At 45.4% G+C, this 27,645-nt stretch overlaps 1 protein-coding gene across 5 annotated transcripts in view; it reads right to left on the bottom strand.

The window, feature by feature from the left end:
* Positions 1-8,924: 8,924 nt before the first annotated feature.
* The window catches only part of FLT4 (fms related receptor tyrosine kinase 4), a 97,121-nt gene continuing 78,400 nt past the window's right edge, over positions 8,925-27,645 (bottom strand). For 4 of the 5 annotated variants that reach the window (XM_054038244.1, XM_054038246.1, XM_054038247.1 and 1 more), the window contains 13 exons: positions 26,659-26,763; positions 22,633-22,746; positions 22,249-22,337; positions 21,754-21,901; positions 20,485-20,579; positions 19,663-19,785; positions 18,957-19,068; positions 18,482-18,581; positions 17,937-18,042; positions 15,914-16,053; positions 14,840-14,960; positions 14,117-14,202; positions 8,925-12,891 (listed from right to left, as the gene is read on the bottom strand). In XM_054038244.1, the coding sequence (XP_053894219.1) occupies positions 12,672-12,891; positions 14,117-14,202; positions 14,840-14,960; positions 15,914-16,053; positions 17,937-18,042; positions 18,482-18,581; positions 18,957-19,068; positions 19,663-19,785; positions 20,485-20,579; positions 21,754-21,901; positions 22,249-22,337; positions 22,633-22,746; positions 26,659-26,763 (1,559 nt within the window). In that variant the 3' untranslated portion in view covers positions 8,925-12,671. The remainder of the gene's footprint in view (positions 12,892-14,116; positions 14,203-14,839; positions 14,961-15,913; positions 16,054-17,936; positions 18,043-18,481; positions 18,582-18,956; positions 19,069-19,662; positions 19,786-20,484; positions 20,580-21,753; positions 21,902-22,248; positions 22,338-22,632; positions 22,747-26,658; positions 26,764-27,645) is intronic. The other variant, XM_054038245.1, reaches the window with a different exon arrangement.

The following is a 27,645-nucleotide window of genomic DNA, read 5'->3' as shown; positions in this document are numbered from 1 at the left end:
GGGGATGGCTATTACGCTGAGGGGAGGTGCCTGGAGGGGTGGGGCGGGGCTAGTCAGGGAAAGGTGGGGCGCTAGCAGCAGTCTGCTGCACCCTATGCTTGAGGGAGTGGAGGAGCTGGGGAGAAGGGGTGTTTCCTACTAGGATCCTAGCTACTTCCTGTGAGGGGTTGCATTGGCTCCTTCCCAGCTGGGAAGTGATGGGAGCTGCACCTTCTGATGGGGATGGAAGGGCTGAACCCACAGATTTGGCTGCCCCAGGGGAGCAGGGGTGACAAAGCTGAACAAGGCCTAAGGGAGGGAGGTGTAATGGGTCTCTTTGTCAATGGGCCTGGGAGAGAGTAGGTTTGAGGAGAGAACTGCTCTTTACCCCTAGAGATAGGTCTCTTCTGGTTGGGACCACATGGGGATGGTCTCTGGACAACAGGATCAGATTCTGCTCTCAGTTACTTCAGTGACTCACCAGAGTCAGTCAGGATTCATGGTGTCATATGTATGAGCAGGATATGGTCCCTCTGTCTCCAAGACTGCCATCACCTCTGCCTTAAATGTACTGAAAGGAAAATCAGAAGGACATAACAATGCCCTCAGGTTGGACTCTCAAGACTTTGATCTGAAGCGGCATCTGATCTTTGACAGGCTCAATTTTCTTAACAAAAGAATTTGCAAAACACAACTACTGCCATTCTTCCTCGGAAGCCCTGTCAGTGCCTCTAGGACATAAACTAGAATTCAATAGACTATTAAGAGCCCTAAATACAATGGTTGGGCCATTTTAGATACTTTACAGTTATTATATTGAAGAAATACTTGGCTTACTAACTCCGTTTTCTGATTCAGGGATTTAGACAAGGACAAACACTGTGCCTAGGGGGTTCCATTATTCTTTTAGCTTTTTAACCTCTAACATCCAGAGTTCTGCTGAGTACCAAGCAGATCAGTGAGCATGATTAAAAGCACATGTCTATAATGGAAAAATGTGTGTTGTATGCATGGGAGGAAGGAGGGGTTATGTGGGAAAGTAAAAAATAATTTAGCCAATTGAAACTAGAGCGAGAATTTAAGTAGGTATGGACTACGGTGTAACAACCTGATTTGGAATTTGGCCAGGACATTTGGCCATTGCTGCATGAGTTGGCCTTTGTTTTCTGAAGTAAAATGAAAAAATGTTAATCCTATGAATACTGTAATATCATGGTTTGAATATCTTCAGTTAAATAACATCATAGAAGTTCCAAGGATCTGGGTCTGTGCATGGCTATAGGAATAATCAAAAATAAAACACCAAAAAAACCCTTCCAGGCCTCACATAGGCAAAGTATCTGAAACTTATTTATGGGAAGGAAAACTAGTAATCCAGTATTTCAGTCTTCACAGGGCCTTTGTTGAGAATACTTTCTGAATTCCTGAGCAAATAATTGTGCTGATGTTCTTTTGAGACATGCACTCCCTGATGACTTTACCAACAGCTGTGGAAGGCCTCAAGATAAGGGTAGTGATTAACCTTAAATATTGTGGTTAAACTGCTCGACTCTATAACAGTTGCAGCTTATTCTGTTGTGATGCACCTGGTCACAGATGCATATGAGCTAGCAAGGAGAAAGAACTTCCTGTATTTTCTTTTACCTGTAACCAGGCGGTTAAATTCTGTCCTTGGAAATGTCCGTGTAATTTCCAACGAAGGTAGTGGGAATCAGATGTGTGCCTCTGAGAGCACAAACTGGCCCACGAGGCCCACTAAAGGCATGTAACTTGTGGAGCTGTAAAATCCTCTGAGATGCTGCTTATGAAAAGCTCTATAGAAATGTCAATACAATGCAGGAAATGTCTTTGAAGCAGCAATGGAATGTTCTGCTTTCGCATCATTCCCCCTCCCCCCCCCCCCCCCCCCCCCCGCCTGCTTGGGAAATGCTGGGTGAAGAACCACAATGATTTCACTAATGGCCTCTAAGCATTTTACAAAACCTTTCATCCTGTATACAAGGGGGAGGAACCACAAGGCAACGGTAATGACAAATGCTCATATTTCAATAATGCCTTCAGAGGTAATGTTCCAGAACCCTGTCTCATCACGCTTGGAATACAGATGGCAGTTTAATTTTATGGACCAGCAGCTCTGTGGTGTTTAAAGCAAACTCAGAGCTAGCACTTTTACTGTTGAAATACCGCTTTTCCCAGAGCAGTCCTCATAAACAGCTGGATTCATCTTGGCACTGGTGCAGGCACCAGCCCCAGGACAGAGGAGAGGCAGTTTACTCCTCCCCTGTTCAGTGGCAGCAGGGGCTGGGGTGGCCCACAGTGCAAGTTAAGTATCAGGGGGTAGCCGTGTTAGTCTGTATCTACAAAAACAACAAGGAGTCTGGTGGCACCTTAAAGACTAACAGATTTATTTGGGCATAAGCTTTCGTGAGTAAAAACCTCACTTCTTCGGATGCATAGAGTGAAAGTTACAGATGCAGACATTATATACTGACACATGGAGAGCAGGGAGTTACTTCACAAGTGGAGAACCAGTGTTGACAGGGCCAATTCAATCAGGGTGGATGTAGTCCACTCCCAATAATAGATGAGGAGGTGTCAATTCCAGGAGAGGAAAAGCTGCTTCTGTAGTGAGCCAGCCACTCCCAGTCCCTATTCAAGCCCAGATTAATGGTGTTGAATTTGCAAATGAATTTTAGTTCTGCTGTTTCTCTTTGAAGTCTGTTTCTGAAGTTTTTTTGTTCAATGATAGTGACTTTTAAATCTGTATTAGAATGACCAGGGAGATTGAAGTGTTCACTTACTGGCTTATGTATGTTACCATTCCTGATGTCCGATTTGTGTCCATTTATTCTTTTGCGGAGGGACTGTCCGGTTTGGCCAATGTACATGGCAGAGGGGCATTGCTGGCACATGATGGCATATATGACATTAGTGGATGTGCAGGTGAATGAGCCCCTGATGGTGTGGCTGATGTGGTTGGGTCCTCTGATGCTGTTGCCAGAGTAGATATGGGGACAGAGTAGGCAACGCGGTTTGCTACAGGGATAGGTTCCTGGGTTGGTGTTTCTGTGGTGTGGTGTGTAGTTGCTGGTGAGTATTTGCTTCAGGTTGGGGGGTTGCCTGTAAGCGAGGACTGGCCTGCCTCCCAAGGTCTGTGAGAGTGAGGGATCATTTTCCAGGATAGGTTGTAGATCGTGGATAATGCGCTGGAGAGGTTTTAGCTGGGGGCTGTATGTGATGGCCAGTGGTGTTCTGTTATTGTCCTTGTTGGGCCTGTCCTGTAGTAGGTGATTTCTGGGTACCCGTCTTGCTTTGTCAATCTGTTTCCTCACTTCCCCAGGTGGGTATTGTAGTTTTATGAATGCTTGATAAAGATCTTGTAGGTGTTTGTCTCTGTCTGAGGGGTTGGAGCAAATTCGGTTGTATCTTAGGGCTTGGCTGTAGACAATGGATCGTGTGATGTGTCTTGGATGGAAGCTGGAGGCATGTAGGTACGTATAGCGGTCAGTAGGTTTCCGGTATAGGGTGGTGTTTATGTGACCATCAATTATTTGTACTGTAGTGTCCAGGAAGTGGATCTCTTGTGTGGACTGGTCCAGGCTGAGGTTGATGGTGGGGTGGAAATTGTTGAAGTCCAGATGGAATTCTTCAAGGGCCTCCTTTCCGTGGGTCCATATGATGAAGATGTCATCAATGTGGCGCAAGTAGAGGAGGGGCATTAGGGGACGAGAGCTGAGGAAGCGTTGTTCTAAGTCAGCCATAAAAATGTTGGCATACTGTGGGGCTATGCGAGTACCCATAGCAGTGCCACTGACTTGAAGGTATAAATTGTCCCCAAATCTGAAGTGGTTGTGGGTGAGGACAAAGTCACAAAGCTCAGCCACCAGGCTTGCTGTGGCCTCATCAGGGATACTGTTCCTGACAGCTTGTAGTCCATCCTCATGTGGAATATTGGTATAAAGTGCTTCTACATCCATGGTGGCCAGGATGGTGTTTTCAGGAAGAACATCAATGCATTGTAGTTTCCTCAGGAAGTTGGTGGTGCCTACTCTGTCCCCATATCTACTCTGGCAACAGCATCAGAGGACCCAACCACATCAGCCAGACCATCAGGGGCTCATTCACCTGCACATCCACTAATGTCATATATGCCATCGTGTGCCAGCAATGCCCCTCTGCCATGTACATTGGCCAAACCGGACAGTCCCTCCGCAAAAGAATAAATGGACACAAATCGGACATCAGGAATGGTAACATACATAAGCCAGTAAGTGAACACTTCAATCTCCCTGGTCATTCTATCACAGATTTAAAAGTCACTGTCATTGAACAAAAAAACTTCAGAAACAGACTTCAAAGAGAAACAGCAGAACTAAAATTCATTTGCAAATTCAACACCATTAATCTGGGCTTGAATAGGGACTGGGAGTGGCTGGCTCACTACAGAAGCAGCTTTTCCTCTCCTGGAATTGACACCTCCTCATCTATTATTGGGAGTGGACTACATCCACCCTGATTGAATTGGCCCTGTCAACACTGGTTCTCCACTTGTGAAGTAACTCCCTGCTCTCCATGTGTCAGTATATAATGTCTGCATCTGTAACTTTCACTCTATGCATCCGAAGAAGTGAGGTTTTTACAGTGCAAGTTAGGGCAGCTTGCCAGGCTGTGCTAATTTGTGTCCCTGCTTCAATGGTCCCTATACGGCTTTGTAGAGGCACAGAATTCCTGGGGTGTAAAAATGCCCCACCACACACACTTGCCCCCAGTCTGCCTCCTCCAGTCCATCCTTGCCCCAGAATGCCCCCTAGCCCAAGGCCTGTTGTGAAGGCAGCATGGTGCTGGTGGAATTGCCTGTGCTGGAGGCATTTCTAGGTGGTCCCTGACACCTGCTCTGTAGCGCCTTTGTGCCAACCAGAAGGAGCTGCAAGGCAAGGATGAATGGGGTAAAGCATGTAATAGCAGCTTTTTGCATTTCTATAGAGAGCATGGTCTGGAGGTGTGTGCACAGTGATGGACCTCAGGAGATGCTGATTTCTCACCCTGGGTCTTGATGTGTGATGCTGGGACATTCACTTCCCTTCTGTATTTCAGTTTCCTCAACTGTAAAGTGGGGATAATAATAGCAACCCCACAGGGATGTTGTGAGGATTATTTGGTTAATGTATGATCCAGCCCTTTGAGGGTATAAGTATTAGTTGTTAATACTATGCTTCCATTCTTCCAAAGATCTCAAAGCACTTCATAAGCATCAATTATTCCTCACAACTCTCCTGGGAATGAAATAAGAATAATCTCTATTTTACAGCTAGGTAAACCAAGTCACTGGGACATAAACTGACCAGGGTCACACAGCAAGTATCAGAGCTGGGAATAGAACATGGGCATCCTAACTCCCAGTCCCCTGCTCTAACCACACTAGACTATACTGCCTCTACATTTCACTTGAGAATTTCTGCCTTCTTCCTCTGCCCCTTTTCTCTGTGTTACTTTTTTCCCCATTTAGTACTTCCCAATTCATGAATCTCCTTGTGGGTGCAACATTCCATCATCTCTTCCATATCTCCTGCATATTGTGGGCCTCATTCTTGAGCACTTTCACCTTGCATCTTATATTGTCAGTAGCACCTGTGAAAAGTAGGTGTACAACACCACCAAATCAGAATGGTAGATCACTTTGCACAGGTGTAAATGACTGCACAAGGGACCACCTTTTCTCTTGTGTTTCAACCCTTTTACACCAGTCCAGCAGACCTGGCCACTGGAGAATTTCCCTAGGTAGGGCAAATCTCTAGGTAGCATACGGCTGGCATAATGCCTCTCTGCCACACCCCCTCACAGCATTGAGGGCCTGGTTAAGAAAAATGGGGCATGACCTTATGGCTCTAGGTAGTCAAATGTAAAATAGAGCAGTCTGAAGGCTCTAATTACAAAGGGGACTGAGCAGGCCCCTGGCCAAAAAGGTAGTTTAAAGCCATATTTGTTCTCCTACACCCTGTTTTTGTACCAAGGATAGCACAGCTGCAACGAAGCATTAAACCCAAGAGGCAAGGCAATTGTGAACTGTACCCTTCTATGCCTGGAGAGTCAGCACTGGTGTGTGTACTTTCCCTCTCACTCCCCATGAGATGCAGAGAGTTTTGCTGAACTGGGCTGTTACAACATCATCTTTATCTGCTGTCCAGCATCTGAGGGTTTGTCTACGCTGCAGTAAAAGACCTGCAGCATGGCCATGGCTGATCTGGGTCAGCTGACTCTCATGGGGCTTGGTTTGTGGGACTACAAACTGCAGTGTAGACATTCTGGTTTAGGCTGAAAGGGGTGGGGTCTCAGAGCCTGGGCTCCAGCCTGATTTCGAACGTCTACATTGTTATTTTTAGCCCCACAGTGCAAGCCAGAGTCAGACTGTCAGACTTCATGCGGCAGGGTTTTTTGTTTGTTTGTTTGTTTTTTGCAGTGTAGACGTACCCTGAGGGCCTGTTTTTTTCCAGAGATTCAGAGATTGAACTATACTGCCTCTAAATTTCTCCTGAGGTCCCTTCCAACCCTGATAGTCTATGATTCTATGATTTCGCAAACTCACCCTATTGTGGTTAAACAGAGGAGGCTGCCAGGGTTTGGCTGGCATTAAAGTTTGTGTATTTTCAGGAAACGTTCATACTTTTTCTTAACTGCACAAGTTTCCCCAGTGAAAGAGCTGCTGAAAATTTCCGTAAAAGCACATCCTTCCTCTACCCCAGCGCAAGAGGCTTAAATTTCATCCCGGTCTTTACTTTTTATGGTACAAATGTTCGTTGTCAAAAGTTTCCTCCACCTCCTCCCCTTTCTCTCTCTGTCTCCTGTGCATCCCTCCACAAAACCGGCTTCCAACCTGCAGAGCTGTGCCTCACCTGCCCCTGAGCCATTTCCCATCCTGTAGAAGAAACTGTTAGAGCTACAGCACCACCTAGGGGAGTATTGGAGAAGAAAAAAAATTCTCACCTACTTCTGAGGGCAGCTAAGTGGAGCTCAGACAACAGGCAGCAGCGCGCAGCGGAAAGGGGTGACAGTGGATGGGATTCACAGGGAGCAAAAATGGATCTGGAGAGGTCTTGAGACTCTTGATCATGAGGTCAGGAGAGGTTGTCTACAGTAGGGTGTTTCTGACAGGGTGCTTTGGGGCTCGCTTTGACTTTTGCCAGCCAATCTCAGAGCATCACCATATTTGGAGGAGGCCATTCGTACATCCTTCTAGCTCAGCACAAGGGCGCCAGAGCCTTCCCAAAAGTGGTGGCTCCCTCCGAGGCCACAACCCCTTCCCGCCTGTGGTGGGGCCAAAAGCAGCACCCTGCCTGCCCCCTGAATCCCCTGCTCAAGGCAGGTGGAGGGACCCAGGTTCCAGCCCGGGGTGTGTGTGTGTATGTGCGCCTCGGAGCCACGGCCTGGCTATGATAAGAGCTGGGCGGGCAGCTGTGGGTAGTTACGGTGCAGACCCTCCACCTGCCCTGGGCGGAGGGCCTGGGGGGCAGGGACATGGGCTGGGGGCTGCTCAGGCCCCCCGACCAGGGCAGGTGGAGGGTCCGTACCACAGCTGCTCAGGCTCCCCAGCTGGGCTCCCCGGCTGGGCTCCACACTGGCCTGACTGGGGGGTGGGGCGAGGAGGAGGGGAAGGGGCAGGGTCCACCCCTGTGAAAAGTGGACAGACTGGGCCAACCCACTTTCAAAAAGTGGGAGGGCCCTGGCACCCCCGGATCCAGTGCCACTGGCTCAGCGGTTCATTCACCGCAACCCCCTTCTGACAATAAAAATTACTACATGACCCCAGGAAGGGGGACTGAAGCTTGAGCCTGCCCAAACCCTGCAGCTCCAGGGTGGGGGGGCCAAAGCTGAAGCCTGATGGGAGGTCTGTAACTGGAGCCCGGCCGCCCAGGGCTGAATCCGTAGCATGAGGCCTTGGGTTTCTGCTTCGGCCTCTGGTGGTGGGGCTCAGGCTTTGGCTTCGGTCCAATCCCCAGCAAGTCCAATGACACTATTAAAATGGAGTTGCAACTCACTTTGGGGTCCCAACCCACAGTTTGAGAAATGCTATAAAATTAGCTGGATAACATGTGCAAGAAACAGCCATCGGAGGAGCGGCAACATTAAAGAGGGTAAATTAGAAAGTGTGTCCCATTTGGGTAGACTTTGGCTAGACAATAAAACATTAATGAAACCCCAAAGTATCTGGTCAGTATTTTAAGGGTCTTGCTGAGTGAAGATCTTAGTTTTCAGGTCACTGGTTCAGATAAACATACTTATCCAAAGTGTATCCGGCTTTATCCAAGGATCTCATGAGAAAAGACTAACTTTCATCCTGGAAATGCCACAAGAACAGCTGTTTCCTGCCTGAAAGGAGGAAATGCAAAGAGACACAAACGTGAAATAATAAAACCAAAACATGTTAATTGATCTGAGTTGGATTTCAAACAAGGTTTGGATTCAAGCTTGAGTTTTATGTGAAGATCACAGTCATTGCGACTTAGCAAGGACCAGTGTCTCTGTAGCTGCTAAAGCTATGTAACTTCAGAAATCATAGAATCATAGACTGTCAGGGGTGGAAGAAACCTTAGGAGGTCATCTAGTCCAACCCCCTGCTCAAAGTAGGACCAATCCCCCGACACGTTTTTGCCCCAGATCCCTAAGTGACCCCCTCAAGGATTGAACTCACAACCCTGGGTTTAGCAGGCCAATGTTCAAACCACTGAGAAATGACAGAAAGCAGGCGAAAGTTATGACTTTATTTAATTTCACATTTAGATATTACAACAAAACTCTTAATGACAAAGTTTAACAAGTACTATAGGAGGAGAGGGGGAAAAAGCAGTGTTCTAACTGGTTTGATATATAACTGTGAACTGTCAGAGACAGGACTCAAATAAAGTGATTTTAAAAAACCCATAAACACTCCTGTGTAACACACACACACACACACACACTCTCTCTCTCCCCCCTCCTCCCCCCCCCCCCATGTGCATCAAAGGCCACTTCACCAAAACGTTCAATGCTGCTGTGGCAACAATTGGTACCAGCTTAAAATATTGGCATGTAAAGGAAGCATTACTTGATTCACATGTATGCCAATGGCTTTGATTGGGGGTGTGCATACGTACAAGCAAGTAGAGAATACATGCCAGTGCTCTGTGACAAACACTTTATTTTCATGAGAGAGGAATGATCTGTAATAACTAATGAGTGGTAAAGAAAATGAAACCAGCAGTATATTGGTCTTTTTTAAGGCATAATAACAAATCTCTTCGCCTCAAAAATTAGGTTCAGTTAAAAATAAAAGGAGTGAGGGTGTTGCTAAACCTAATAGGTACAGAAATTAAACTAGGGGTTTTAAAAGTTGAAATTGTCTACTGTAATTGTGGAAGCCCAAACATTGCAGCATGGGGCTAGTGCCTCAGAACTGAAAATGAAACAGATCAACCTCATTTCATTGCTCAACCTAAGTAGCAGAATGTAAAAAATGGCAGAAATGATGAAAACACTGATTTTTAAAACTGTCAATTTTAATAATCATGGATGGTGGCAATAACATAGGAAAGAATGTCAACTTTTACCACTATCATTTTAATCTTGATAGTGTGCTTTTAAATGACTGAAAATACAAGTGTCTATACAACTGTGCATGGTCACACATTACATTGATACTACATCAGAGGGAGTGTCTGCAGAGTAGACAGGTTTACTCATATTATGGGTATGTTACGCATGTATTAATGTTGTTGCAAATATAATAGGATTTGATTCCCCCACCCCTCCTGCCCCTCCACCCTAAAGAGGGTACAAAATATAGGAAGCAAAGCAAATCTCTGCTGAAATACGTCATTCCAGCTCCTTGCTCTTGACCTGCAGATGGACTCACCCAGGCTGCCTTTAAACAATGGATTTTAGTGCAATAACTTTTCCATAGACTGATGCTTGTGCACACGTATATGGAATGCCCATCCACGCTGTATTCTGAATACAGAAGCACAGACAGCAGTGTGGTTCATTGCTTGTGATGATAACCAGGCTATTTCAAAAAGCCCTGGACACACTGCTCTGGGAAACTGTGCTGGGACCCTGTTAAATGTGGGGTTTGCTGGTACATTTTCAATCATCGGATTGAGAAGGCCTTTTGGCTCCTTTGTACGGTGGCATTTTATTTGTTGTTTTATTGGTAAATATTTTTAGGGCTTTTTTGCAGTGAAGTGTATTTCCAGGTGAACTCTTTTCTATGGAACATTGAAGGCTGGCAGATGTGATGAGTATAGTCAGGACAAAAAAGGCCTGGTCTAAAGGATGCATCAAGAGAGTGGGCTAAATTCAGCCTGGGTTTATGCCAGCTTCTGCCACAGTGAGCCAGGAACAGAATCAACCTCCCCAGAGCGAAGGGGCTGCTGCAGCTGAAAAATGGGTGATAGCACAGGGCATGGCCTAGGCACCTAGAGGATGCACTGATTCAGTGTCTCTCCTAGCAGCCTCCATCAGTAGGGTTCCTTACTTGAGTCATGACTGCACTTAAACCTACTCTAGCAGCTGACAACTGTGGGTTGAATTCCCACGGGGTGCAGTGGGATTAGCAGGCACAGGGAGGTCTGAGTTTTGGGGAATCTCCTCCAGCTCTCTGATATGCACATCATACTATAATTCCACTGACACAAAAGGGAAGAACAATATTTTGGTGGACTGATTTTGTGCCTTGCGGATGTCTATATGTAATTTTAAAAACAAAACCACCTACATTCCCATTCATCAAGTAAACTCATAGCCCCACACTTGTGCAGAGAATTGTAATCAAACAGACAAGACATTGAGTGCAGCCACGACATACAACTCAATGTGGGAAAGGTACAGACAACGGTAGTGCCAGCTTTATAAATGCACAAAACCCTCTTATGGAGGAAAAATAGAATCTGAAAAAATATATCTGATACAAAAAAAAAAAAAAAAAAAAGTCAAAACAAAACCCCTTAGTTCTATACATAGAAGCCTGGCCTGCAAGCAGAATTCCTCTGGTGCTGAGACGCCAAAGGTATAGAGAGCGTCCGCCTCTGAAAGGTGTGTGGGATGAGATGCTAAAAGGAAACTCACAAGCTGCTCAAATGAGCCTTGTCACAAAGATTCCTCTGACGCTTTTGTGAAGATACTCTGTGGCAGGGAGAGGAAAAGGAGGTGGGGAATGGCAGGGAATCAGAACCGAAATGTGTTCAGATGAGCTGCACACAGAGTCCCCAGAGCTTCTGAGCTCATGTGATTTCACATAAAAAAGCCACTGAAGCTGCTTCTGTAGAAACCAATACTTCTTGATCCCACAGCTAAGAAAGCCCATTGGAATGAAAGACAGGTTCACTGTGCTGCAGACTCTGGCAAAGTGCTGTGATAGATGCTGAAGAGGAGTCTGTCTGAGGTGTGGTCTCCCCTTTGGAGATCCTGCTGGGGCAATGGTTCACTGGCTGCTGAAAGTGGATGCAAACGTATGTGAAGCCAATATAGTCTATCCAAGTTAACAGCACTTACCAGACCCACAACGCAGGGTTCTCTCTTCCACTGCAGTGATGCCAGCAAAGTGATGCAATTAAAGGGACCTTATCTTTGTGCTTTGTATTCTCTGTTGTTTGTAAAACCCTTACAGCTCATTGCAAATAAATATATCACATCCGACCTCTTTGATCTTTTCCTTTCATCAAACACTGATTTTCCCTCTATGTTTATAATCCAGCTGAAATTAACATGACTTTGTTTTGTTTACTTTTTAATTGGAGCAACAAACTGTAGCAGGGCTCTGGGGAGAGGGATGGTTAGTTACCTGCTGCCAGCACAGCGTGTATAAAACTTGACTTTTTCACAGGTCTACAAAACCAGTGGATGTTTCCCTATCTCACTGGGGTGACTTTAGCTATTAGCTGATAACCGTTTCAGGGCTTGTTGCTTAAAATGGCAAAAATTATCATCTGATTAGATATAAAGGCAGGTCTCCATTGCTAGGGATGCTAAATGCCTGGGGATAATTCACAAAGGAATATTGGTGGGACTGGATGAAGTGGTTTTGAGGGGCCAGGAGTGCTTTCATGCCTAGTGGGTTACACACACATTGGTATGTTTACGGGGAATATCTGAATCCACTGGGATCCTCCCAGCCACCGCTCGGAAACGTCCTGCTCTTGTTGCTGGTACCACTTCGTAAGTCTTCCCTTTGGTTCTGTCTCTCTCCTCAGTGGCTGAAGTCATGAAGACTCAAAGCGTATTAAAAACAATCCAAGGAAAAATATTTGAAGCTGCACATTAGGAAGAGCCTTGACTCAGACAGATCTATTTATATCTGACCTGAAATGGGGCGTATTGAGTGGAAACCTATCTGAATAGAGGCTGGATGTGGAGAGGCAGTTGCAGCACTCAGCACAGATGCACACTAACCAGTGGCATGAGTCCGTCTTACCCGTACAAATAAAACAAAACATCCCAATCAATGATGTGCTCTCTCCGGTGCCTGAGTGGATCAGAAGCTGCATCCTGAGTCATCAGTCTGTAATTCTGAGGTGTTCTCGCTCCCTTTCTCCATCTGTTTTGTGGGGATTTCCTGCTGTGGTTTGTTCTAGGTTGGAGGGGAAGCTCCATATGGCAGTGGCAATGCAGCATGAAGGGTGGAAGGTGGTGTCTTGGCATGGTGTCTCTGCAGCCTGTTCCTGTTAATACTGCTCTGAGAAGAAGGACGCATGGACAGCGGAGGGACTGGCCCCCTCTCCGGGTGGGGTGTAGCTGCCATCCTCTGAGTGTTCTGACAGTTCCCCATATTCACTGTTGTAAAAAGTCTGGCCTCCGACCTGGGACTGATACAACGGTCGACACCTGCCTCTCAGGTCCGACTGTTCCACTGCCAACTCTGCATTTCGACTGGGCCCTTTACTGCTGTTAGCAAAGAGAGATGCAGAGAATCAGTTCAGAGCAGTACTAGAGAAACCCAACACCTCTCAGAGAGGCTTCCCAGCATCAGAAATAACCCCATTAAAGAGCTGGTAAAGCATGGAGGCAAGGCAGGCATTCAGGGGGACAAACTCTGCATGCTAACAAACAGCCAATAAGCTAATAGCCAGTGCTCTGATGCCCAGCGCTCTAACATCCGGGGCACCCACCACACTGATATGCAGCACACTCAGGCCCCGGGCCTGAGACTGGGCAGGTGTGCATGTGTTAGAATCTTCCCACGCAGGCTGCTCTCTGGAAGCTATTTCAACGCAATGACTGAACTAGTCTTTGTGGGGCCCTTATGTCCAGAAGAGGATCCCCAGGTCCCACTCCCTGACCTGCCGCTGGCTCTGCTGCGAAGTAGCTTTTTGCAGCTGCATGATTATTATGACATTGTTTTAGGCTTGCAGCTGGGAACCCCAATCAAGTTTCAGGACCCCATTGTGTCAGGCACTGTGGAGACAAGTAACAATGAAGACAGATCCTGCCCCAGGCAAGTCCAAGTTTTGGTGTCAGACAGGATGCAACAGGTGGCAGAACAAACCAGGTGGGGGAGTGCAGGAGGACAAGGTAACAACAGGAACAGAGTTCAGCAGAAAAGCAGACATCTCAACTTACCACCTGCCTAACACCACTGGGCAATGATTTGTAGGCATTATGACAGAGGAAAGATGTAAGGAAGGATTTTAATAGATGTGGTGGCTTTATAAAATTTGCTGGGGAGATTTTCCCAGGTGCAGTGAGTGGTGTGGGAAAAAAGCGTGGAGGTGCCTGAAGGAGAAGTGGACAAGTACTTCCGTGTGCCTTGTTATTTCAACAGAGCCATTACTCCTTTGCCGTGTGGAATGTGTTTTGGGCTGTCAACAAGGGGTGGTTTTTATTGAACAACAACTCTCACAGGTCGATGTGCTGAGGTATTTTACCACTTGTTAAAAGTTTATACGTTTCACTCAGCTGACTGAGCCCAACTTCACCATGCAAAAGCCATAAGACCAATCAAGCCCTTTATTGCAGAGGGCTCTAGGAATGCTGCTTCCAGTAGCAGATTCTGTGGGTAGGCAGCTGCAGATACTTCAGTGATCTCAGTGCATTTTTGCCTCAGGGTGCCTCACAGCAAGCACTGCTGTGGACAACAAGAGTGGTTCACGGGAGCGAGTTAAGGAGGTACCTGAATCCACCTTCTTTTCTGTGTCTGTTTTCTATCCTCTCAAATTCCTCTGATGCCAGGACCATCCCACTGTCCGTTTGATTGTCCTGGGAGGAAACAAGGAAGCAACATGCATTATGAGTACCATCCCTGCCAAGAGATCCATTCGCTCATCAAGCGCAGACTCAATCCTTCATTAAATCAAATACAGGAGGTAGCTGGGAAGAGTGAGAAAGTAGCCCTGAGGGGATCGTGGGACAATTTTATCTGTAAGTGCCATAGTTTCACTGGGGCCACTTTTCAAATGTAGCCTCCTAAAAATGGCATGTGCAAATGCAGAGTTTGCGTGTGGCTGCCTGGGGAGCATTCCCAGGTGTTATACAATGCAGACCAGGGATTGTTAAAGTCTGGCACAAGGTTATTAGCATATGACTGGTCCTGTCATGGATTTCAGTGTGCTTGATCTACTGGCCTTGTACTTACAAACCTGGGAAGGGTGAAGAGCCGAATCCTCTCTGGACCTCGCTGGCAGATCTAATTTACTTGTTCAACACTCAGCTGATACAGTGATCGGCGCTATAGAAAATCCTTACATGATAGATAGATGAGTGTGCATGGGATGGGATGAGATCGTGTTGGGATGGACAGATAGAAAACCGTCCTTCCTCCATCACTAGTAAATGGGCTAGAAAACAAACAACCCCCTCATCCCTCCCTGCCCATCTCCACCCAGACGCTACTCACCGGGTGTGTTTTATACATTGTGTGTGTCATGGGAAACTCTTCAAATGTCTTTATTCTGGATGGACACCTTATCTGATTTCCTCCAGTCAAACACCCGGGGAATGACACACAGTTATAGTATCTGGCGAGAGAAGCATACAGCACGCAGTAAACTGAATAAGCCAAATATCTGGATCGGTGCTCCACAACAGGTCACTTGCCCTATGCTACCCTCTCAATACAGAGCTTACTCTGGGGAGCAGGCAAGCACAATGGGGCATTTAAGGGGGCTGGAGGAATTCATACACCTCAAGACTGCGGTGCTGTGAGGTAGCCTCCCGTTCTTACACGCATGGAGTGGAATATTGTGTTCCCTGTCCCTCCTGCAGCAGAAAGCACACTTTAGTGAGGGTGGCAGCAAGGCAGACTTTCCAATTTAGCCCCAGTCCACCAAAGGTTTCCACCTACCCAAACAGAGGAGCTGTTCACCTGAGCAGGGGTAGGGTTACAGTGCTTAGCAGCAGGGGTAGCTGCTGATGTATTGCTATAGGGGACAAGGTGAGAGGGACAGAGCCAGTTACACTGAACGGAGACATGATGAAATCCTCAACATGCAGATGTCCTCATGTCCCAACATTAGATTGTGGAACGGCCTCCCAAAGAAAGAGGCGCAGGCCTGTCACTTGCATCATTTAGAAAGGGACAAGATAAAGCACAGCTGGGATCAACCTGCATTGGAAGAGAGAGAGACTGGACAGTCTAACAGGTCTCTTCCCTTGCTAATGCACAGGACCCTGAAATCTATAGCCATGGTCTTGGAAGTGTGACTACCCTGTTAGTGTAGCTGGAGGTAGGTGGAGGAGGCAGGTCGTATGCTCAGACACCAAGGTCTCTCCCCAGTCACTGAAGAGAACATGAACAAAACCCAGATGCAAGATCTCTAAGTGTTGGAGTCAGTTCTGCTTAGAATGTGACCTCCCAACCTAGCACTACTGGGGTCTTAGCGCTTCCAAAGGGCATCCTTAGAAGTCTGGATCCCTGCTTGGCTCTCTCTTTTCCTCTCACAGTGTTTCCCAGAGGACAACAGGGACTCACCTTGCTGCTAAACTGTGGCAGCGTAGCCTCATGTCAAATTCCTCTTCATCAGAGTTCTGCTGGGCAGAGGACGGCACTTGGGAGAAGCCGTCGTCTTCAGAGCTCTGAGAGTCATTCAGTGGGATGTAATCCTTCCCCTCCTGAAGGGAAGGAAAGCGAATGTGCTTACAGAGAGAAGAGGACTCTGCAAACAGGAGAGAACTTTGTACATAGACACCCTCGATACTGGGAGGGAGTGTTCCCATTGTATGCAGTGTTCTTGTAGCCGTGTTGGTCCCAGGATATTAGAAAGACAAGGTGGATGAGGTAATCTCTTATATGGGACCAACTTCTGTTGGTGAGAGAGACAAGCTCTGTGTAAGCTCAAAAGAACAGAAGCCGGTCCAATAAAATATATTACCACACCCACTTTGTTTCTCTAATATCCTGGGACCAACACGGCTACAACTACACTGCATAAAATGGAAATATTCCTTCCCATGATTACTTCACCCACCTTGTCTCTCTATTCCCATTTTAGGTCTTTTGCTTTTCTGGAACACAACAACCCCCTGGAGATTTCCATGTCCTTTGAGTACAGTGAGTTAAGTGTCTGTGTGCATACAGGTGTGTACAGTGTGTGCTGATGTGTATGTATGGGGGGAATAGGGAAATAATAGGTGAACTCTAATTCCATAGCTTGATAATGTATACAGTTCCTTAGGCTTTCCTCTTCTTGAGGTGTTTATAACAGGTATGTACAGTACTTGTTCTGCTGACCTCCATCCCTAGGCTCTCTGTTAGCCACTTAACTGCCTTTGGGCCATCCTGTATGTACAATACAGAATAAACACTACATCAGGTGATGCCTTGGGTATAGTACTTCCCTCTAACTGACTTATCAACTACTGAGCAGCACCTGCAGTGTGTTGCACGTCACACACCTGTTATGTGATGTACCAACGAATTGTCAGTGTTCCAAAGGCACACAGCTGCAGACAAGACAGGTCTGCATTTATAAAATGGTTAATTTTTGTTTATAATTGAGAAGGTTAGTCATATTTAAGCATCCAGCTATCTTCAGCTAAAATAGTGTGCAAAGGAGAAATTAAAACCACAGTGGCATGCTCACACCAGATAAAAGTGCAGATAAGCTACTGTGTAGTAACAGTTAGTAACACGGTAAGGTAAATCTGTATGGCACTGTTTGCATGTGTTTGTGTAAAAGAATAACTATTTCATTCAAATGTCCTCGACACTCAGATCCGAGGAGTTTCAAGAATTCCTCGTGTTTGTTAATTATGCTTGACAGAGGCAGGAGCCTGCCAGGAGTTTGAATCAGTTTAAAAATGAACAAGTCATAATTTACAGATAAGGATAAAAATATTAAAAAGACAACCGAGGAATAATGAAAAAGATCTGTCCAATAGCTAGACCAGGGGTCGGCAACCTTTCAGAAGTGGTGTGCCGAGTCTTCATTTATACACTCTAATTTAAGGTTGCGCGTGCCAGTAATACATTTTAACGTTTTTAGAAGGTCTCTCTTTCTATAAGTCTATAATATAGAACTAAACTATTGTTGTATGTAAAGTAAATAAGGTTTTTAAAATGTTTAAGAAGCTTCATTTAAAATTAAATTAAAATGCAAAGCCCCCCGGACTGGTGTCCAGGACCCGGGCAGTGTGAGTGCCACTGAAAATCAACTCGCGTGCCACCTTTGGCACACATGCCATTGGTTGCCTACCCCTGAGCTAGACAATAGTGATATGTTTGATACTGTGAAGTATACATTTTACAAAGGGAAACTTACACTAATTTATACCAGCCAACATATATATTGTATCTCCAATGGTGGAACGCTGATTTGCACCAATGTAGGCTCTGAGCCCTGTGCCTGCACACACATGCACAAACACAAACGGAGTCAGATGTGGGCATAGCTGGCCAGCAGGATGGCCAGCAATGAAATGAAGAACAAGCTGTTTGAAGAAAACTGACCCAGCGCAGTTTGGTGCTGGATTATGACAGTGCATGAAAACCTCACCTGCTGGACATTTTCCTGAAGAAGGTCCCCCAGGATCTCCACCAGGTCTGAGAAAGTCGGTCTCTCCTTGGGGTCCCCATGCCAGCAGCTCAGCATTATACGATAACTGCCAAGAGGAAACAACACGCACTATTCATCAAGTTCATCCTTCTTGTTCAAGCTGCAACTCCCAATTGAACACAAGGACTACTGTGACACCCCTGTGATGGAGGGGAATGTGATCCCCCATGTCACCACCTGGCCTCCTACAGCACCATCCCAGTTAGGTTACCCTGTACAGAAGGAAGTTTAAAGTTGAATTATTTTAAATAGCTCTGAAACATCCCTCTAGTTCTTGTGATTATTCTTATTTGTTTCAGGCTCCTTCCTGGAGACTTGGTAGCAGGCTAAAGAGTGGTTGGGCCTGCCTACCACACACTGGTTGAAAGAGAGAGTCTATCCATCCTGCCTGGGGGACTTTCCCTTGGCCTCCTTGGCCCCATGTTTTCTTGTGTTTTCTATAGTATTTCCTTGGCGGGGGTTCAGGTCTGAAATTTCCAACTCACATTTCTGCAGTTGCATATTCTGGAGCTCTCATCCTGGTACCATCTTTCAGTCTCTGGCAGAACTCCTCATTGATCTGCACACCAGGGTAGGGTGAGGCACCTAGGAGAAAAATCCAAAAGTGGTCCAGGGGTTGGAAAATGAAGTCCATAGGACAACAATCAAACTTTCTCCTCATTCTACCTTTCCTCTCAAACCAATCTGAGAGATGCAGTCACTATTCTGTTCCACTCCCATTCATGAAATGGATCTTTCTTCTGAGCCAGAAACCCTCACATTAGGAGGAGGCTGTCTCCAGACTTCTAGTCCTGCCTACCACCTTTATCTTGCACTGGGAGGAAGTGATCACCAGACTGCCCCACATTGGGAGGAGGTGTCATTTTCTTCCCACTTCTCCCTCAGACATACTGCAGAAGAGAACATTCTTCCTGCACAGCAAAGCATGGTGACATCATCATCATGACCACTACCACTTACCTAGTGAAAATATCTCCCAGAGGAGGACTCCAAAGGACCAGACATCACTCTGGGTGGTGTAGACCTTGTCAAAGATGCTTTCTGGAGCCATCCACTTCAGAGGAAGGCGAGCCTGTGGGACAGAAGCATGCTGTTGAAATTCAGTCACCATCACAGCCTGGAACAAGGCAATGGATACCAACAGGAAAGCAAAGCCAGGCATCCTGCAACTGCTCTTTGCTGGCCAATTTTATAGACAGATGAAGATGTAAATGTGCAGTCAGGCAGTTCTTCAGTCAAAAGTAGGGAAACATTGAGGTCTGGTAGATATAGAAGGGGGTTATGGATAAACAGGCAGGGAAGAGAGGAGGAATAAGGAAAGTTAAGAAGATAAGAAAGGAGAGAAACGGATGGACTGATGGGCAGGAGGGAGAAGGATTGATGTCTGGGAAAGGAAGAGAGATGTACACAAATCTGCCATGCTCTGTTTAGAGCTCATTAGTGATTATAGCAGTATATGCACACTCCAGATAAGTAAATATCACATTGCTGACTAAATCCAGCGAGGGGTTACAGTCTGAATGTTCTCCTGTCACAGATGGTGTTAGACCACTCGCTCATTCCTGTTTCCTTGGTCTTTCCCTGCATACGCCAGCCACAGGATTGTTTTTATACTTCCAGTCCCAGTCTTAATCCAGATGTGAGTTAGCTGAGATTCTATACTCACACTGCCCTTCCTGACATAGTCAGGATCTTTGTAGATGTCTCGGGCCAGTCCAAAGTCACAGATCTTCACCACATTGTTCTCTGACAGCAAGATGTTCCGAGCTGCCAGATCTCTGTGGATACACTAAGGGGAAAAACAATGGCAAAATCACAAAGAGTGGGACTAGTGGGGGATCAGAAGGGGTAGAGAAGGAAACTGAAGTGCCTCTCTTTCAGTTCCCTTGTAGCAATTAAAATAGGAACCCAGCACTTAGGTGCACTAGCCTTCCACCTCTGGAGACCTGGGGTCAAATCCCATTAGCTCACAAAGAATAAATAACAACCACACAAATAACTGTCTCACAGAGTGTTGGGTGCTGGAAACAGAAACAGAATAAAACGAGTCACATTTTGCTTCCTTATGGGAGCCGGTACCTTTTTTTTATTCTTTTGAAAGAGGCTGAAGTTAAAAATTAGAAGGAAACTTGGTGTTGTGGCTAAGGGCCTGCACTGGGACTCAGGCGATCTGAGTTCTATTTGCACCTCTGCCTCAGACATTTTGAGACCTAGTGGCTCAATCTCTCTGTGTTTCAGTTGCCTATCTGTAACAAGGGAACTAAGAATAGGTTCCTATCTTCCAGGGGTGTTCGGTGGATAAATTGATATCCCCCCCACCCACCTCATTGCCTTTTTACAGATGGGGAACTCAGACACAGAGATTAAGTATATGTGTACATATACATAATAAACACACCTACATATGAGGCACTCAGTAACTATGATGGTGGGCACCATGTAAGGTTATTCATAGACAGACAGATGTAAAATAGTAAGGCAAGCTCACCTTTCTAGATGCCAGGAACTCCATTCCACGTGCCACCTGGAAGCTATAGCAGATTAGGTCTTCCATAGTCAATGGACTTTGCCACAAATCATCCACTGTCCAGAGAGGAAAGAAAAATTGTTATCTCACCTAGCTAGTGGAATTTACCCTCCCCCGCCCGCAGCCTACCTCCACAACTGCTGGACCAGGTCAGCATTGAGGCAAACTACAGGGATGTTTAATGAAGCCTGTTTCCTAAAAGTACCAGATCCACCGTAGAGTTTCCCTGTGACCATTGCAGGTGATAAAATATTCAATCAAGGCACCTGTGCAAGTTTGAGGAAGAAAATTCCTGCAGCTAATGCTCTTCAATTAGGACAGTCACAGAGAAATCCCAGACCTACGGAATCTGTGCCAATTGCAGAACCAGGCAAGTAGAGGATGCTTCCAGATGAACCATATTCACCACTATTAATATTTATTATTTATATTGTGGTAGAGACTAAAGGCCCTAAGGTATCAGGGCCCATTACCCTAGATACTACACACGTACAGAGTGAGAAGCTGGTCCTGGACCCAGAGAATTTACAGTCTAAGTTTATTACAAAAGACAAGAGATGGATGGGGGGAACCACAAGGCAACAGCGAAGTGATTAGATTAATTAATAGTCTGCCTCAGCATCAGAGGGGAAGAGGTTCCCTCTTTCCCCCCTCAGGGATCTCCCTTTATCTGTCCTCACATAAAGAGGAAGATGCATGTCCTACATCAAACGGGAAGAGAAACTCACTGTGTAGCCCGACTAGCCTTCCATGTGACTTAATCAACCCATCTGGAAAACTGAATAAAACATCTAGTCAGGAGACCAGGGTTCTACCCCCACCTCCGCCAAAAACTTGCGCTGTGCCCTAAGGCAAGGCATTTAACCAGTCTGTGTCTCAGTTCCCCCATCTGTAAAATGGGGTGATACTTACCTGCTTCTGTGAAGCTTTTTGAGACTCCAGACTAAAAGCTCTTTGTAAGAGCTAAGATCTGTTATAAACTGCTAGTGTTCTCCATAGACAATATTAATCTTCATCATACTGGCTTATATAACCGAAGATCACGTAATATCACATGATTCCAACTAATGCAAGACAATTTGACGAATAGCCTATTTGTCCCGGTGAGTCAGAGTTCCCTACTGTACATTGTCAGATGCCCTAATTATTCAATGTTAATTAAGTTTGGCACTAGTTTAACGGGATGAAGTGAGGAGCTGCTGGTGAAAACCATGGCAGCATGATCATTACCTTCCTGTATACGCTGTGCTGTCTGGCTCTTGTTCATCAGAAGCCTGTTGAAGATTGCGCTGTCGCTGGTACCAGAGCGACTCCTTCTGTCTGCTCTCACTGCTTCTACTAAGGACCGGACCTGGATGCGCAGTCTGGGTGATTTCTCCTGGGAAGCAGGCCACACCCAAAAGGTAATCATGGGACACATCGTCTAACTACTGCAGCAGTAATTCAGTTGACACATTTATTGTATCCTAGGCTTCTGAACTCTGGTCCACCAATGGAGCCCAAACCTGGCCTAGAAGCACCAATCTCCCATTGGACAGAAAGAAATTTACTCTGCATTCACACATCAAACACACTGTTACATGGAACTGACACATTTCTAGGCACATGATGTCTTTGTATCTTATTGTCAGGGTTAAACTCATTCCAAGCCAGAGATATTCGTCTTCGTTCACTAATCATGGGAAAGGCCCTTAAAGATGACACAAGATGAAGGAGGCGACATACCCTGTAAGGACTGAATCCTTCCCGTTTGGTCCGCAGGTAGTTGGAGAGGTTTCCATATTTACAGAACTCAACAATAACCATGAGTGGGCCTGGAAGAAAAGAAACAAAGGAGTTCCTGGAGCAGAGTTAAGGACATGGGGCTAAAATCTGTCTTGATGTACACAACATGCAATCCCATTGTGTTCAGTACATACACACACACACACACACACACACACACACACATAAATACAAACAGTTGCATCCTTACGCTAACACACACCTACACAGTCACACACACAACAGAGGAAATGGCAGAGTGAGGCAGAGGGAATGATGCCCAGCATGGAGGTGAAAGAGCTTTTCACTTCACGGCCACCTGCCTTGGTGGTCTTGGATATTTACCATTGGGCTTGGTGCAGGCACCCAGCAAGTTAACGACATTGAGGTGATTTCCAATGTGAATGAGGATCTTCAGCTCCGACATCAGTGCCTTGTGCTCACTTGCAGTAGCTCCCTCTGGAAACAAATAAACCGAATTATGGTTCCCCCTTAATTACAGCCCCTTCCTCCTCCCTTCTTTTTACTGAGGCTTTATCCCCAATAGCCTCCAAACCATGGCAGCATGATCCATAACTGAGTTAAAACAGGTCTTGTCAACATGGTTACGGCACTAGTATAGATATGGCTTTAGGACTTTTGAATATTAGCTTATAAAGTGATAACCTCAGCCCTGCAGAATCACTGTTTGAAGGCGAGGAGGGTTGGACTATTAATGTAGAGCACTGAAGTAAAAGCGAACACAGGTTGGGTCTGACACACTTAGGCCAGAGGTAGTTGGAAGTGGTTTATATCCAGGGATAAATGACCACACAAGGGTTATAGACACAAAGGCAGATGGACCCAGACATAGACACACACACACTTGTAACTTGGCCTTTTGACTTCTTGAGCTGATGTGATGAGCCACAAACCCATTTCTGGGAAACAAAAGGAATTTGGGGTTTTCTGATCCTGACTGAAGATAGGAACATACAGGTTCAGAGTCCCCAGCTCGATTTTAACCCAGAAGTTCATTTTCTAGTCCATTTACTATTCTAAACACCCAAAGGTACTCTTTGAACAGCTCATTCTACATGGCATTTTCCCCAGAGAACACAAACAGCATCAGGCATTGTGTCTTGGTAGTAATTTAGGCAGCGAGATACTTTGTTATTGCTCCATGACTCAATTTCACTCTCAATTTGTATCCTCCTTTATCATGAGTATTTTCTCTGCTACGTTCCTCCATCCTAATCTCACCACCTCCGGGATTTGCAATTTTTGGCTGCTTCACTGTGGAGATTCCCTAACTTGTGTGGAAGGAGCTCCTTCTTAAACAAAATCTGCCCGGCCTCAAAGTCAGAAAACAACAGCACCTAAAGGGGATCTGCAAAACTTGTGGAAAAAGGTAGTCACAAACAGCCACGTTTTCAAACAGGCTTCTGAAATTGTTCCCACAGATTTTACATGTGCATCCATATGCACAAATGAGCACTGAGATGAACAGTTACTTGTAGGGCTGTCGATTAATCGCAGTTAACTCATGCAATTAACTCAAAAATTAATCTCAATTAAAAAAATTAATCACAATTAATTGCACTGTTAAATAGAATACCAATTGAAATTTATTTCATATTTTTGGATGTTTTTCTACATTTTCAAATATATTGATTTCAATTACAACACAGAATACGAAGTGCTCAGTACTCACTTTATATTATTTTTTATTACAAATATTTGCACTATAAAAATGATAAAAGAAATAGTATTTTTCAATTCACCTCATACAAGTACTGCAGTGCAACTTCTTTACGTGAAAGTGTAATTTACAAATGTAGATTCTTTTGTTACATAATTGCACTCAAAAACAAAACAATGTAAAACTTTAGAGCCTACAAGTCCACTCAGTCCTACTTCTTGTTCAGCCAATCACTAAGACAAACAAGTTTGTTTACATTTACGGGAGTTACTGCTGCCTGCTTCTTATTTACAATGTCACCTGAAATTAAGAACAGACGTTCGCATGGCACTTTTGTAGCTGGTGTTGCAAGGTATTTACATGCCAGATATGCTAAACATTTGGATGCCCCTTCATGCTTCGGCCACCATTCCAGAGGACATGCTTCCATGCTGATGATGCTCGTTAAAAAAATAATGCATTAATTAAATTTGTGACTGAACTACTTGGGGGAGAATTGTATGTCTCCTGTTCTGTTTTACCTGCATTCTGCCATATATTTCCTGTTACTGCAGTCTCGGATGATGACCCAGCACATGTTCGTTTTAAGAACACTTTCAAAGCAGATTTGACAAAATGCAAAGAAGGTACCAATGTGAGATTTCTAAAAATAGCTACAGCACTTGACCCAAAGTTTGAGAACCTGAAGTGCCATCCAAAATCTGAGAGGGACAAGGTGTGGAGCATGTGTTCAGAAGTCTTAAAAGAGCAACACCCCGATGTGGAAACTACAGAACCGAACCACCAAAAAAGAAAATCAACCTTCTGCTAGTGGCAGCTGACTCAGATGATGAAAATGAACATGTGTCGGTCCGCACTGTTTTGGATTGTTATCGAGCAGAACCCGTCATCAGCATGGACGCATGTCCCCTGGAATGGTGGTTGAGGCATGAAGGAACATATGAATCTTTAGCGCATCTGGCATGTAAATATCTTGCAACGCCGGCTACAACAGTGCCATGTGAATGCCTGTTCTTGCTTTCAGGTGACATTATAAACAAGAAGTGGGCAGTATTATCTCCTGCAAATTGTAACCAAATTTGTTTGTCTGAGCGATTGGCTGAAGTAGGACTGAGTAGAGTTGTAGGCTTTAAAGGTTTACACTGTTTTATTTTTGAATGCAGTAATTTTTTGTACATAATTCTACATTTGTAAGTTCAACTTTAATGACAAAGAGATTGCACTACAGTACTTGTATTAGGTGAATTGAATAATAATATTTCTTTTGTTTTTGACAATGCAAATATTTGTAATAAAAAATAAATATAAAGTGAGCACTGTACACTTTGTATTCAGTGTTGTAATTGAAATCAGTATATCTGAAAATGTAGAAAACATCCAAAAATATTTAAATAAATGGTATTCTATTATTGTTTAACAGCACGGTTAATCATGTGATTAATCATGATTAATCGTGATTAATTTTTTTAATCACTTGACAGCTCTAGTTACTTGGTTTCCACATGCAAATAGTCCTCTCTATGTGCTTTCCTCTTTTGCTTACATGTCAGGAAGTTGCATATATGCCTGGTAACCAATATGTGCAAACAAAAGTGATTTTTTTTACCCAAATGGGCAACATGCAGAATAGGAGGGTGCCATTTTAGGGGCCTGCTTGAAAACGTGGCCACATAAGTTTAAGATCTTAAATCTGTAGCATGCAATCTTACTCCAGCTCTGAAACTGGCCCTAAGGCAGGTTCAACACTTCTGACTTCAACTGAGTTGTGATCTGAATGTGGCCCTTAAACATGAATTACAATCACATTTGAAAAGCAAATGATTTGAAAAGCAGCTCCTCCTATACTGACCAGCCAAGAGTGGGGTTCAGGATTCTGTATCTCTCCTTTAAGAGTCACTGATATCACCCAAGCTCTTGAAATGAAGCAGGAAAGGAGTGTTTTCCTGCTCTATGCACAGCTTCTTAGGTGTCTAATATTGGCGTTAACTCCAGCAGAACCCTGAACTTGAGTCTTGGCAGCTATATGAAAGAACCGATTTTTAAATATTTTGATTCCCAATGTTATTGTACTTTGTGTCAGACGTGCAATGATCTAGAGACTATGTTACCAATTTGGGACCTTAAACAGTTCTATACAATTAGGGTCAGGTTTTCAAAAGTATGTAGGTGCCTAAAGATGCAGATGGGTGCCTGGTGGGATTTTCAAAAGTGTTTAAGCAGGTCAGGTGCGGCAGAACCAGAGCTGATTCCAATGGGAGTGAGGTGCCTGACCTTCCTGGGCACTTTTGAAAATCCTGTTAGGCACCTAAATACCTTTGAAAACATGGCTCTTTGTCCTTCCTTCCCCTGTCTGCTCTGCCAGGCTCCTTCCAATGGACCTGCATGGGGACAGGACATCGCTTATCAGAGGTCAACAGGGTCAAAGGCCATGGAGCTAAACGTTAAAAAGGAAGGTTGTTCCTTTAGGGCATAATCCAACCCCCATTCACCTCACCAAGGGCTGGATCGGGCCCTTGGACTCTTTAACGCCATGAGCACAGGTATGCACTCTAGCGATGACAAGGGATTAGTTTAAATCACTCAAGATGTTTCTGTGAAAGACAGATATTAACCAGATGGACGTTCCCAGGCAGATGACTCATCCCCTGCTGTCCACAAAAGCCATTCATCCTGCCTCCCCATCTTCGTACCTTTCAGCATTTTAACTGCCACAGTTTCACAGCTGTTACTCTTATTAATCCCAAAGGCAGAGGCTTCCACCACCTTCCCGAAAGCGCCATGGCCCAGGACTTTACCTGCCAAGGAGGGAAACACAGGGTAAAAGGGAGCGTCATGGAGAACTGGTGTGGGGCCTGGGGAATGGGACAAAAACAAAACAGGAAACGGCGAGAAGGAGAAAATGAGTGACAAAGGAAGAGGAAGAAGTGCAGTGTGCGCCCTTCCCAGGTGGCTGCCTGCTCAGACGGTTATAGTGAGAGAAAGGACAACGGGGGGAACTGAGACAGACCCAGCATTGACAAAGTAGAGGAAGGAAACAGCTTGCGGAGGTGAGGTGCCATTTGTTGCCCTGGAGCGGAGTGCGTGGGAAAGGTGTGCGTGACACCTTGGAGCAGAATGGCCAGGGCTGATGTCATTATTCCGGTCCTTGGCGTTCTCATTCACAGCGCTCCGTGTAACCCTTTGTAGGCTACATAAGGAGTGGAGTGGTGTTGTGTGTGTGTGTTTGTGTGTGCACATGGCTCAGGGTGGTGGACGCATTCCTGGGGCTGGTTTTTAAACCGGAGCACTGATGTGCCCTCAGGCTGGCATAGCTCTGCCCATGCAGCTGCATGTTCCCTCAGGACAGCTGAAAGGAGATGCATGCCCCGGACAAGCCAGAAGTCCCAGGCTTGAAGTGCATTGGCTGCTCTTCTGTTAGCCCTTCTGAGTTGCAAGCCATGTCCAACAGAGGGGTACTCCTGAGTGGGAGATGGACCCTAGCAATGGGGTGGCAGAGTTATGAGCTCTGTGGTTTCCCTGGATCAAGGTGATGAATGGAGTGAAGGAGTGTGATCAATTCCAGACCAGGAAGTCTTTCATAAAGCAACCACCACATCAGACAGGACACGTATAGTAACACAGCTCTGCGATAGTAAACTCCCTCCCTGGGTCCCAAATACTAATTAGCTCTTAATCAC

Source organism: Malaclemys terrapin, chromosome 8, assembly GCF_027887155.1.
Source record: "Malaclemys terrapin pileata isolate rMalTer1 chromosome 8, rMalTer1.hap1, whole genome shotgun sequence".
Taxonomy (NCBI): Eukaryota; Metazoa; Chordata; order Testudines; family Emydidae; genus Malaclemys; species Malaclemys terrapin.
The sequence above is the reverse complement of the archived record's forward strand: the minus strand, read 5'-3'. Positions and strand labels throughout refer to the sequence as shown.